Source organism: Pezoporus wallicus, unplaced genomic scaffold, assembly GCF_028554395.1.
Source record: "Pezoporus wallicus isolate ANWC-B61680 ecotype Strahan unplaced genomic scaffold, APGP_CSIRO_Pwel_v1 contig_3568, whole genome shotgun sequence".
Lineage (NCBI taxonomy): Eukaryota > Metazoa > Chordata > Aves > Psittaciformes > Psittacidae > Pezoporus > Pezoporus wallicus.
In genome coordinates, this window is record NW_026637826.1 from 1939497 (window position 1) to 1953446 (window position 13950).

General features: G+C 42.5%; 1 protein-coding gene across 2 annotated transcripts in view; it reads left to right on the top strand.

Moving 5' to 3' along the window:
• Positions 1-13225, top strand: part of LOC130598378 (musculoskeletal embryonic nuclear protein 1) — a 42216-nt gene extending 28991 nt beyond the window's left edge. Inside the window, exons 5-11 of one of the 2 annotated variants that reach the window (XM_057407744.1) lie at positions 82-194; positions 1069-1146; positions 2009-2158; positions 2902-3012; positions 11855-11866; positions 12253-12373; positions 13103-13225. In XM_057407744.1, the coding sequence (XP_057263727.1) occupies positions 82-194; positions 1069-1146; positions 2009-2158; positions 2902-3012; positions 11855-11866; positions 12253-12373; positions 13103-13209 (692 nt within the window). In that variant the 3' untranslated portion in view covers positions 13210-13225. Of the gene's footprint in view, positions 1-81; positions 195-1068; positions 1147-2008; positions 2159-2901; positions 3013-9236; positions 9516-11854; positions 11867-12252; positions 12374-13102 lie in introns of those variants that run through there. The other variant, XM_057407743.1, reaches the window with a different exon arrangement.
• Positions 13226-13950: the final 725 nt, after the last annotated feature.

Below are 13950 nucleotides of genomic sequence, written 5' to 3' on the forward strand. Positions count from 1 at the left end.
TCTTATACTGCTTATCTAAAATGTTTACTGTGAAGTCAAATCAACCCTGTGCATATATAGAACCTTTCTTCTTTCCTGCAGGTGACCCACTGCAGTGCACTGCTTGGGTGGGCCAATGTGCTCTGTACATATTGATTATGACATTTGAGAAAACCATCATCATTATAGTGCTGCTTATACCTCAGTGGAAAGAGGTTTGTATTTTTACAGCATTTTACAGACACGAATTTCAGGTGGAAGCTGTAAAGCAATAGACTTCTAATAGTGTTTATTGGTTTGGCTCAAGCATCATAACTATCTACAGTCAATGCCATGTAACTCTGGTACTGGTATGTTGGTTTTGTTGGATTAGGACACTAGTTAAGGCTACTACTTCGGCTTTCTGGCATCCATTGCCAGGAGCATCCCACCATATTTTGGAGGGGGTTTTATATACTGCAGTATCTAAAATTTTATTCTCTCTCCTTGTCTGAGTGCTCTTGAAGCCCCAAAGTTATTCTTCTTTTTCTTAATTCTTTAACCCTTACTTACAGCTATTTTGGATTTGCAGTATTTTAACAGATTTTCCTTGCTTGACCTTTTTAATAGATGTAGACTGTGCGATGGATTAGTGAAGCCATTGCTGATAACGAATAATTTTGACAGAATGTGGGCAATGTATTACTCAAAGTAATAGTGCCTAGTGTTATAGCCCATTAAAACCAGTGAGTCCTATTGTGCGTTCTGGACTACTTTGGGACCCATCTTGTGTGTTTTGTAAATCTCTGTTCTGTTTATGAATTCTGTTCCTGGGGAACGTGCAGCTCTGAAATGTTCGGGATGATTCCAACACAGCTTTTCAGACTTCTGTAAACAAACGTGACAGAGAGAAGTTTCTTGCCAGCCCCGCTTAGTATCTGTGGTGATTTATAAGCTGTCCTCAGTACTTTCCTTTTCTGCAAAGCTGTCCTTTTTTGGTTCATATGAATTGTTTCTGTAGCAATAGCTGGTACATGAACAATTGCACTTACTAATCCAGTTATGTGCACATGCTGCTATGATTTGAACTTGATCCTTTTCTTTTCACAGGTAGCTTTATTGAACCCTATAGAGAACCCCCAGCTGGAGCTGGCTATCGTCATGCTGATAGTTCCCTTCTTTGTTAATGTTAGTACAACTTTCATGCTTCTGTGAGATGTTTACTTGGATATCTTTCAGCCGTGTGTTTGTTAGTTAACATTAGTCCTTAAAGCACAGTGTACCTTGGTGCTTAAGTTCTCAAGAGGAAGGGTGTTAAAGAATGAATAAGATGTCTGGCTACGTAGATTTTACAAAGCTGAAATCCATATTAAGCCAAGTAACCAGGCTCAGGAGAGGTGCAGAAATGCTTCTTTGGTATGATGACTTCAGTAGATTGAATGTAATACTGAAATACTGCCATAGAGGTTATAAAATTACAATGAAATTTGCTTTGGGAAACAGTTGGTCTATGGATAGCTGTTCTGTGAAGTATCCTGTGTCTGACCATAGCAAATAGTGGCTGGCCTATGACAGAGCAGAAGAAAAGGGCAAGTGAGCAGTCATCCTTCCCAAAGTAAACTCTCCTAGCAATCTGGGATTTAGGGCCTAGAACCAGAGGTGGTGGGTGTCCTTGTATTTAATAACTGCCGGTGTGTTTTCTTTTCTTTCATCAGTTTGTTCAAGCATTGATTTTATCCTTTGAGAACCTAAAGTCTGTTGTGCTAAGACGTCTGTCTAAACCGGTCACATTTCTACGTGAAAAGTTAATATATGATCACTCTGAATAACAGCTACTTTTCTTATTTTCTTCTGTCCTATAAAGGAATAAAGTAGCTGTTTTCTAGAGCATTCATGCAGTGTGTAATCAGCTATGCCTGTAAAAGATTGTACCTGTTTGGCCAGTTCACAATTTTTGCCAAGTTTTCCTAATTCTATCCAAATACTGACTAAATGAACATGTACTACTCTGAGGAACACTGAACTGTCGCTTCTCCCTTGTCCTTAACAGGCATTAATGTTCTGGGTAGTAGATAATTTTCTTATGAAGAAAGGGAAGACAAAAGCTAAACTTGAAGAAAAGGAAGCAGGACAAGATTCAAGAAATGGAAGTAAAGTCCGATACAGGAGAGCAGCATCACATGAAGAGTCAGAGTCAGAAGTATGTACAGTTAATTATTGCAATTAATACAGTATCAATCCAGTTCATCCCTCATGTACTTCTAATGGTAGTTCCTAGCATTTGCAGTTGAAATCCAGTTCAGCAGAATGGCATTGTTGCACCACTAATGGTAGTTATCTTCTCTCCAGACGAGCAGGAAGACATCATAATATGTGTGAATATCAGAGGTGAGCTGTGTTACAGATGCTTCTGAGAAAGCCCACACAGAATACAAAACTAATAGACAATTCTAGCTTAGAGAGTTTAAAGCTTAAAGAGGAAGCTGGTGGAGGCAACTGTCCTGACTTTGGAGAAGTATTTATATCCTTGCTTTAGCATAATTTTGTTTTAAATTATATTAAGTGGGCAGTTTTCAGTTCAGATGAATGATGTGTGGTATCTTAGAAGGTAAGTTGTTTTAGCTTTAGGTGGTTAACGTAACTTTTCTGTGTTACAGACAGTACTATTTATATGGGGTTTTCTTTATCAGTTCTTTGGGTTTAGAGTCAGTGACTTTAGTAGACATTAATACATATGCATCTTTCTTTGAAATATACTAGAGGTTCCAGAGGGGATGTCTGATGTTGTTTGATGGTACTGACAGTAAAGCCAAACTGTGTTCTGTAAGCTTGCTCTTGAGTAAACAATAAGGTACTTTGCAAGCATGAAAAAAGGTTAAAAGTAGAACGAAGAAAGGGTGTGACTTTGGTCCATGTTACTCAGAAGCTGTAATTTGTTTTTAGATCCTTATTTCAGCAGACGATGAGATGGAGGAATCAGATGCTGAAGAGGACTTGCGTAGACTGACCAACTTAAAACCCATTAAAAAGAAGAAGCATCGCTTTGGTCTGCCTGTATGACAAATTCCCTGACCTGTGTATTTGCAGGTTTCATGGCAAAAACTTCAGTCGGTGGTGTTTAATGTTGCAATTGCGTCTCCCTTTTCATACAAAGTGACTTAAAAGCAAGGTCTACCAACAGAACGCAGATGGTTGGAAGGCTTCCAGTTCAGTTGCACTACAGACACACTGACCAATATGCAAGAATGTGTTTCCATCATGTGTGAAAAATACAGCGTTGTTAAGGACTAGTCGCTAAGGGGATTTGTATCTGACACATCAGAGAAGATCCCAGGAAGCAGATGCAGCAATCTTTCACTTGTGGTTACCGATGGTGCAGTTTAAGATGTTCTCGAAAAGGCATCAGAATCAACTAAGTTAAAGGAGTGTGTTTTATTACTAAAACTGGCTTTTGCAGCATAATTCCTAGAGCAGAATAGTTTATGGTTACAAGCTGTAACTTAACGTTATTTTTTTAAGTACAAATGTTTACTTGCTACCGGGTACCTATGGAACTAATAGGTGGAACAAAGATTTTTTTCCAAGTCTCCTCAAATCTATTTGACTATTTTATATTTAAGTTATATTTTCATACAGTTGTATTTAAAGATTCTCTTTGTCAGAAAAAAGGGTGCAGTTCCCTTTTTTTGTGCAGAGCAGGTCAAAAGATTTGTAGTAAAAATCTTATTTATCCTTGTGTCCTGGTTTAAGACAAAGGGATTGCAGAGAGAAGAGCTCTGTCAGTGCTGAAGTCACCAAATACCACAAAAAAATGCAGTTCTAAGTGTGCTTCTGACCACATAATTTGACAATACCTTTTTTAATAGGAGGTGGTGTTTGCATATTTGACAAACGTGCACTTTAGTGTATAACAAAAATCTGTTGTGATAGGTTATTTGTGAAACTAGTATCTATGGATGACTGTAATTATTTGTTTCTGCAAGTCTCTTGTGCATACCTCTCAAATGACCCAGAAGAGATGGAACGTTCCTTATGCTTTTTGTTATATAGGGCCCATGGTACAAGACGGTGACCTGACTGAAGCAGTTGTGCTGTAATATCGCAACTAATTCTGTTCCTTGGTTTTTGTTGGAAAAGCAGTCTTCTTTTTAATATCCTGAAAAAAGATTTCTCCTGTTTAATTTCCATAAAGTCTGATAATCCTTTAGTCCTTAAGAAAACCCCCAAGAGGTATAACACAATTGTTACTCCAGAATTCCTGTGATTTTCAGTGTCTGTCTTCTCGTAACTGACAACACGTGCTGATCTGAAACCTAGCAAGCATGTTTTCAGTGACATCCTTTAGCTTTGCATGTTTTCTCAATGATTGTTTCTGACAGCTTTCCTTGCTCAGTTAAACCTTGTGCAGGACAAGAGGTGACAACAGACCTTAACTGCAAATCTGTTGTAGTATCTGGACATCAGAAATGATCCAAGCCTTAAACCAAACAGTTTCATTGGAAAACTGCTCAGAACTTTTTAAGATTTTTTACATTTTTTTATAGATTTACTAGGTCTTAATGTGATTTATTATCCAGACCACTTAAACGGGCCTTAGTAAATACTGAACTGTGCGCTCCCGTTCCTATTTTCACTACTCCAGCATTGCTTTTCATTGCTTGGCTGCTGAGGTGACCAGAGTGCTCTGAGACTTCAGGTGCCCGGCCAGCTAGACGGGACATTTTACCAACCCTAATATTTGCTCGTTTAGTTGAGCTACTGACCTTTGTTACTGTGCACTGACATGTAATAACTGCAATAAGTTTTAGTGTTTCTTTTAGACTAAATCTAGAAACTAAGGACAATGGAAGCTTAATTGAGTTATTCCCCCCCCCCCCTTTAGAATATGTCCCTAATCAGTGTTGCCTCTGTTTTAGGGGTTGTTTGTTGGGGTTTTTGTCTCATTGATTGTGACTTGCATCTTCACTGACTATGTACCACTGGGCGGGCGCATATCTCCAAAAGCACAGTACTTCAAAGAATTCATTTTCATCCACAGAATAGTCTCATACAGCTCACTTTTTGGAAGGGGCTTAACAGCTAGGACTGGCTCTTGTTGCAGATGTCAGCATTTTAATGTTTTAGCGTAGGATTTGTTCTATTTCAGGTAGTGAAATAAAGCTGTTCAACACTGCCCAGCCCTTGCTGTCCTCGTCAGCCATCAGAGATAACTGAGCAGCACACACGAATTTAACTGTATGAGTTTTCATTTTATCTTCTTTTACCCTCTTTTTCTCCAGTTACCTAAATTATCGAATTATTTCTGTTTCTAGTCTCATGTTTAGTCTGTGAACTGTTAGTATAAAATTATGGCCTTAATCATGTAAAAATGTTTTGAGCAGACCTCAAACTTATTGACCAACTACAAAACAGTGTAAAGCACTATGGAGCAGTTTCTTGAAGATGTTTGTAGCAAAGTTATATGAATGCCTAATTGTTCATGTCTTAAGTGCTTTAATGTCACTTGGTTTGAGATTTTGATATGCCTAGCAAGATGATGTAGTAAAGCACTGTAAGCCAAAGAGACAGAAGTATTTTGAATACCACAGTAGTAACAGGAGGGGGGAAAACAGCTCTACCCTTCTCTACTAAGGTAAATTTATTTACAATCTTAGCCAAGTAACAAAAACTGGGTAGGAATTGTTTGTTTTGTTGGTGGGGTTTTTTTTCCTATTCATTCCTTTTTATTATGTTAAAGAGATGGAAATGTAAAATCGGCAGTTTCTCTCTTTATAAGATAAAAATTGGAATTCATGTAGTAGGTGCAAGCAGCACAAGTGCTCTGTCTGCAGAGCTTGTATGTGGGAGAAGGAAGTATGTGCGTCGTGCTTCACTATGTTTTACTGTTCATTGAAATGTGTTGGCTGTACAGTCTGAAATAAACTTTTCATAAAGAGTTGGCCCAGTAGTAGTACTAGAACATGATGACTTTGCAGTATCCTCGAATTCTTGCTCTAAATTTATGCCTGGTAAACATACTTCATGACAGCTCATAGGAAAGGTTTAATTCAGGCTGTGCTTAAGAAATGGGATTCTGTTTAATGAAAATAAGCTATGTAGGATATGCTGAAGTAAGAGAAAGGGATTGTAACTTAAAGAAGAGACACAGAAGTGTTAGTGGAGATTGAATTTACCACTAATGGTCAACCCAAATGTATTAACTGTTTCTAGAATCTGTGACACATCTGCATAAACTTAAAACACTAGTGCTGTCTAAGATGTGGTTTTCAAGTTCTGGCTTTAATATGTTCAAGTCCCCTTGTCTTACTTTAAGTAGGTAAATGCTGTTTGTTAATGTTGCTTACTAAAATGTACTATAGCTTTTCTTCAGGGAAAACTCAGAAACTGAGTTGCAAATTAGAGCAATGCAAAGCAATCCCCTCCGCAGGTGTCTGCTCTCATTCCAGCTGTGCCTGGGGAGGGAGGCATGGGCTCTGCCTAGAGCTCAGCATCACAAGGAATTTCTGCCACTGTGCTTGACTAACCCACGTTTGCAACTTTGCTGTGCTTTTTACAGGAGAAAGCAGTAATGAAAGTGAGTATGTTCAGGCACATCGAGTCAGAGTAGAGCCACAGCATAGGCGTGCAGACTTTTTTTAGGTAAAGTTTCCAGTTCAATTACTGAAAATTACTACTATGGTTTTACAAAGTAAAACTGCAGTATCTTTAAAAAAGGGACTCTTTTGTAGGTGTGTTTGTCTTGCGTGGGTATCCGTCTCAAACTGAATGTTGGGTTTGTTTGTAAGTAAATTCAGAGTATAGCCTATGTGAGCAAAACCAACAGCTGTATTCTGCTGCCCTATGTTTGGACCATATTGTTAAATCAGTGGTGTTACCTTAAACTTTTAAGGGTATCTGATGTAATTACATTGTATAATGGTTTACAATAAAGTTTGACTTATTACAGATTTGTACACTTGTTTTATACTTGTTCTGTTTAAATGTGTGTTTCAATGTTCATAAAGTGCTGGTTTGGCTACTGGTTTTGAACTGCAGATCTGATTTTTGGCACTGTCATGTTGGTATTAATTTCAGTTACCTTACCTTAACAGCAAGTTCCATTTCACTTGGAGGGACTGCTGTTCTTAAGTAGCATATTTTGTTTATGACTAAGAATTCTTGCAGGCTCCTCTGGGATCTGCTCCCTGCGGAGGGATTTTGCCCTCTGCGTGTGCACAAAGGGAGAATCACCGTATACGTTTTCATGCTGAAAATAAAACCTTTGATGGGCAGCCTGAGAACTCCTGGGATTGCAGCACGTTGACCTCGGGCCTTCTGGGAGTGCAGGATGCTGTGAAAATGCTTTAACTGCACAGCCGATGGTCACAGCCTGCTTTTGGCTCAGGCAAAGCCAGACCTTCTGGTTGCTGCCAACAACAAATGTGTAAGCTCAGAAGTAGCTAGATTTGCCTGCCCTTTGGTAGAGGCGTGGCCTAATTCAGTAACTTGTTAACCTGTTTTTTCTCGTTGCCCTCCTGATTTGTTTGCAGCGAATAGCAGAAATTCAAGCAGAGGGACGACGTCTGAGCATCCTGTTGAGAAGTTTGCTTGTGCAGTGCTGTGTGTCACAGAACTGGTGTGGTACCTCCTTGAGGACAGAAAAGGGCCACGTGGGAATGTCTAGTTCCAGAACCAATAGCCAACATGCTGGAGGTGACCAATACCTTCTTTACTTCCCAGAACCATGCAGAAAGAAAAGAGGGCAGCAGTGCTAATTCTCTTCTGTCTGATGAAGACGTCACTCCTACGTGCTAACTTTGTAGTGCAGACTTGTCTCTTAAGCTCCTGGGAAACAGCGTCTTTGATTGTCAGTGTCTGCAGCAAGCCCTTGGACTTCCTTTGTTATACCCAGCAAAATGAATGTAGCCTCGCTTCTTTGTTTTCCTGTTTTGCTGGATAGAAAGATGCCATCTTAACTTTCCAGCTTCCCATGGAGGTATGGCATTCCAGAATGCTGGAGGAATGAGGATGACTGTGTAGGAAGGGAGCTGGCTCACTGTGAAGCTGTAACACAACCACGTGCAGGTGAACAATTTTTTGTTATTATGTTAAAGTTTTAGGGTGCAAATAGAGGTTGATACCTTTATGCAAGAGTAGAGCAGAAATCCTGTTCTCGGTGAGCTGCTGTTGCTGTCACCCCTGCCTGTTTTGATGGAAGAAATTTAGTGTGTTCCGCTGGGCTGGACCTGCACAGATTTGATCCACTACTACCTCTGTAGCTCCTCTGTTTACCCATTACTTTGATTACTTTCCACCTACTACCTTCAGGCAGCCCCATACCCGCCACCACCTTAAATGGAATTCAGAGAATAATCTTCAACTTATCAAGTCTGTCCGTCCACTGAGGGATGTTGGCACTTTCTTGGAGGAGAAGTCAAATCATCTGTAAGATCTGTGTGAGTGAGGAATATTTAGTACCCATTAAATGAAGCAATCCTGAAAGCTGAAGGGAAAAAACAGCTCAGTGCCTTGAATTCTAAATATTTGGTTTAACCATGCAGAATGTTATTTTCCTGTTGTAATAAACAGCATCAGAACAGTGATGCGTCTGGAACTGTATAGAAGCATCTGAGTAATTTGTATAATAGAAAAAAATCTGCTGTTTTTTCCTGAAGTTGATACATTATTCCTGTGCTTTGTTAGCTCACTAAAAGGTGCTGTTGTTCTGAGGAAACATTTCCCCTTGTTTACTAAGCCATGGGTTAAACATTAAAAACCCTGGAAAAGGTTTTTCTACTGTCAGCATATGTAGTAGGGAACATGGTAGCCGTGTCTGAGTAAGCTATTCCTATACAGATGACAGGTGAGATAATCAAACTTAAATAGTGCTGTAAGTAGAAAGTGATTTTACTCTCTGTTGTGTAAGAGCTGACATCAGAACAAGCCTAGCAGAACTGTAGAAGTAAAACCATGCCCTAATGTATCAGCTCTCCTAAAAGCACAAAATACTCTTCTGTTAAAGATCCCTGTGCAAAAGTGGTTTAGGGCACAATGCTATGCTTTTGATAGAAGGTTCATATAATCTTTAGAAAATGCATCTTTTGTTATACTACAAAAGGAATGCAAACACTTTCTTCCCCCCGCCCCCCCATCAAGAGGATTCAGAGCCCAATTTTGTGGCCATAACAAAGTTTTGCCTTTTAAAGTTATAAATAGAGCCCCAGCAGAGTCTCAGGAATTCGTTTTTGTAGTGGCTGGGGCTTCCCTGCGGTGCCGGTGCCTCAGCTGTCTGCTCCCGTCAGTCCCAGCTCCATCCCTCCCCAGGCACGGGGCACAGTAAATACCGCAAACCCTCGTCATGGCTAAGAATAACGCTTCCAACAACAACAGCCTCAGTCAACCTGAATCATCCGGGGTTCTGGTTTGGGAAAATGACCCATCTAATGACTTCATGTGAGATGTTCTATATAAGTCAAGGGAGAAAACAGGCATTTGCAGAGCTCACAGGCTGGATTTAATCAAAGGGAAACAACCTCGGAAGGGATTACAGTGGACTGAGCACCGCAGTTATGTCACAGGTACTGGGAGATGTGGCCCTCGTTAGAGCAGGGTGCCTGGCAAACATGCTGCTGCTTTGGATGCTCTGTAGTTTGTTGGCGAGTTCCTGTTGTTAACCCATGAATTCAGTGTTTCTGCTCGTGTGACTTGTTTGTGTTGAAGTATTTAAACACTCTGCTTATGTATTTTAACAAGTAAGTTGCTAGGAGGGATTATGTGATGAAGAAAAGCAGCTGCCCTCTACATGGTTAATTTAAAATGTTCTGGTTTAAAAATGGCCTGCTTTGCCATAAATATTTCTGCAGGAAGGGAAAAGCCATTTCCACTGCTCTGGTTTGGGATGGTTCACAGAAGGAATGGTTTCCACTTTTCCAGCATGCTTCCTCAGACAGTGATTGGAAATTTCGGCAGTAGTTTTGAAAGGATGTGGCTGCACTGGAGTGTGCTGCTCTGTAAAGCTTACATGTGTGAAACTTCAGGTGCAGGAAAGGAGGGAGCATACTGGCAGTTGTAACTGTTCAGATATGGTATTTGAGACTGACGTTTTGTTAAGTTTGTAACTGATGGTTTGTCTTTACTGTGTTCCCCAATAATCAATGTTTAAAGTGATCTCAAAATTACCTCAGAAATACTGAGGTTTTCACTTAAGCTTTAGGTTTTCAACACAACGTGTGCCTGGCAGAGTGAGAATTTTACATGATGGGTGGGTGGGATGGGATGGAGGGGTAAGAACGTGGGAATGGTAGAAGAGCACAATCCTTCAGCCGCACAGAGTAGCCCAGTTCGGCTGATTTTCTTGACTCCAAAGAGACTTTAAAAACCAGCCATAAATCTTGTGACCCAACGCGTTCTGACTTGTTGACAGGAGGAGATAAAGCGTGGGCTGCACTGCTGTGCCAGCTGGGAATCGCTCCTGGCAAACCCTGCTTACAAACGCACTTGCCTTGGGAGCGATTAGCAGTCCTGCGACCAGGACACTGACAGGTCCAGGGCTCACCTCCGTGGCTCACAGTAACCTTTCGGTGCAGCATTGGTGCTTTTCAGCTGGGCACTGACTAATCCGCAGCAAGTCAGTGCTGGAAAAGCTTGAAAGGGTTTGTTTTAAAATGCCAAGGGGAAACTCAACAGTTCTGCTCAGCCTGGCTGCGGCTCAGTGCATCTCAAGAACCTCCTTTCCTTTCCCTGTCCCCAAGAAGGCCCTCATCCCGGTGGAAAGAAGTCCCTTGCCAGTCATGCATGAAGGACCTTAGCAGGTTTTGTATTCCCGTCAACAAAGCATATGGGGGTTCCCTTTTCTGTCTGGGAGTCAGCATAGGTCTGTACTGGCTGGCTGTGGACCGTGCCATGGGCATGGGGGACTGTTCCCATCGCATCCTGATTTTCATCCCCGATGGACAAATGAAACCATGGCTGCAGGGATGTTTGGTTAAACAGCTGGCAGGCCAAAAGCTGTTGGGAATTTTGAAGGACTTGCTACCACCCTTTCCCATTGCTTGCTTTGGCTACTCGTAAAGTGTTCTCCCCAGAGGTCTTGTTAATGTTTTGTTTCCCACAACACGCTCAAATGGGATTGACAGCGAGCTATTCCGAGCGTTCCTGGGAATTCACAGCTGGCAGGAAACATGCGGAAGGCTCCGGTGCAGCCAGCCCACCCTTCCGAGAGCCAGGCATGCATGTGCTGTCTCTGAAAGCTCCCTGGGACTTGCTGCTCCTGCCACCTGTGGGTCTTGAGGGGCTTCTTTCCCTCCATAACTGTTTTTAGCTTTATGGATGGCGCCTAGAAATGTGTAATGGGCTCCACCGCTGCCAGAACCCAATGTCAGAAGCTCTCCATGTGTAGCGATCGATAGTCAGAGTAGTTTCTCATTGATGGTTCAGCGTGCAAACCCGTTAGTGTTGGAGTGGCAGGGAGGGGGTGTCTCTTGCTTTTAATCATATCTCCTGTGCCCCTGCACCCTGCTGCAAGGTCTGCCTGGTGGGACCTTGTCCATCTGTCTTTGTCAACTGAAGAGGGAACGTTAACTGTGCTGGCTGTTCCCAATTGGTGACTGGCATTGTGTCTGGCTTAGAAGTCCTAATGTAGAGGCAGGAATAGGGTAGGCTGTAAACAGATCAGTACTTGGACATTGCAGAGCACCACTTGATGATACATCTGTTCCTGTATCAGCTTTCCTTCGCCACGCTCTGGGTCCACCGTTTCAGATATGTTCAGTACATGCTTGTAGACAGCGTGTTGAGTGCTCAGATACTTTTGTTACCTAAACTTAAGATCAGTAACAACAGGTCAAGTGTTCAGTTTATTCCAGCTAAATCAGGCCAGACTTCAGAATCTCTAATTTTCCAAAGAGGTACTGAGTAGGCTGAGGCACAAGCACGGCTTGGTAATGACGTTTTCCTTCCCAAATGCTGGACAAATTCCTGAATTCCTAGTCCGTACCTGCGGAATGACCAGGCTGGGCTGGGCAGAGAGAACTTTAAAACAAAACAAAAATAAAAGTAAAAATTCAACAACCCTTTCAAAGGCTGAACAATCAGAAAGCAATTTCAGCACCGTAATAGAGGCAACCGATTTCGGCGAGGGCAGTGAAATCATGGTGGTGCAAACATTTGGAGTAGCCCAGTGTACAGTCCGAGTTCAAATAGGTGGAATATTGTGTTAGCAACTCTGCATGCTGTAGCCTTTGGGTTGAGGCAGCTTTGTTCCCTGTGCTTCTAAACACAAAATACTGATGCGTGGGCAATACGTCTGTTTCTTAGCCAGCCCCCGTGAAAAAGAAGCGTCCTCCCATGAAGGAAGAAGACCTCAAAGGAGCCAGAGGAAACCTTTCCAAAAACCAGGAAATCAAATCCAAAACCTACCAAGTGATGAAGCAGTGTGGTAAGTCTCCTGGATGGAAATGAGCAAGCAGTCTTCCACAATAAAATGTCATAATTGCTCTTTTCAAGAGCAGCCAGCAGTGCACTGCCTGGCCTGGCCTGGCTGCGCAGGGCTTTGCATCCAGCACCCTGATGGCGCCAAGAGGGCTCTGATGTGGACAAAGCAGAGGGAGATCCCTGACTCTGCTTTCTGAATGCAGGTTCCAACCAAGCCCTGGGACCGTAGTCGATGTCAGTGGCTGCCCAAGTCGAACATTGTTAAGTGGTCATAGATTTGGGGATTTCTGGCCTCACAATTGCAGGACTTCATGTTTGAGATGAAGCAGAAACTGGGGGGGGATAAAAGGCAGAAATTGAGAGAGAAGAGAACAGCTGCTTGCCCTGAGCACTCCTGGTGCTCTGGACTTGCGTTGCCTCTGCACTTCCAGTGGGACAGCATAAGGAAAAATTACCGATCTTAACCTCTTTTCAGTGTAATAGCCTGCACCTCAGTAGTTTCCAGGTTTCTAAAGCACCTGTAGGGATTTGGGGCCGGTCTATGGCAGTGACCACCTGCAGATGCTGTCAGCTGCCGTGTGCTTGGGATGGGAGCACTGTCCTTGAAGGTCTGGGAAGTTGATTTAAGTATTCTATCACGTGTATGTATGGCTTTCAGCAGCGCCGGTTTCACTCTCTGAGTTCGGTGAGCTACTTTACTTCACTGACTGCTCTCCCGGTTTTCTTTTCCAAGAACAAATGGGCTCTGCAGCACCTTCCATATTCAGCCGGGATCGGACAGGGGGTGAAACAGTCTTTGAGAAACCGAAAGAAGCGCCAGCCAAGAGCGTCTTCGGCTGATGGTGGAGCTGGATGTTGTTGTTGTTGTGACCTGTCCCCACATTTCTGCCCCTTACACTGAAGTCACTGCAGACCGAAGTAGCTAATTCCTACTGTAAGTCATTAAGTAGGGAATAGACATGTGCCAAAGGCTGTAACTTCCATATCCATTTTTATTACATGCTTTCTTTCTATGTATTAAGTGGTGTTTGCCATAATGGTTTAATAAAAAGATGTTGGACACAACGTGGCACGGTGTGGTGACTGATCTCACTTTAGGTGTGGGGCTTGGAACGCATCAAAACTGTCAGAGACCATGGGAAGGAGGAGCTACAGCAGGCAGTTAGGAGTGACCCGTCCCTGACTGGTGCTTGGAAGGTGTTGGAACTGGAAAGAGGGTTTCTAGACCTTTCACCTGATGTAACCACAAGGCAAACCCAGATGTGCTTGGCTAAGTGCTTGGAAGCATATAAATACTGTGTAACCATTGCAATAAATGATCCAGCTTGCACTCCACCTCTGGGTCCCTGCCTTTCACCCTCACATTTAGGCTTACATTGATGGTGTGGCTGCTTTGGCATTGCAAGCTCTCATCTGGCCTGTCAAACACAGAAATAACCACCCGGGTGCACGGCGGCAGAGCAAGAGCTTCACACCAAGGAGGGGCTGAGGAGGAGCCGGTTAAAGGGCATCACACAGACCGCAGCCTTAACCCCACATCTGGGTTTGCTGCATTAAACATCAAATCTGCTTGCCTCTGAG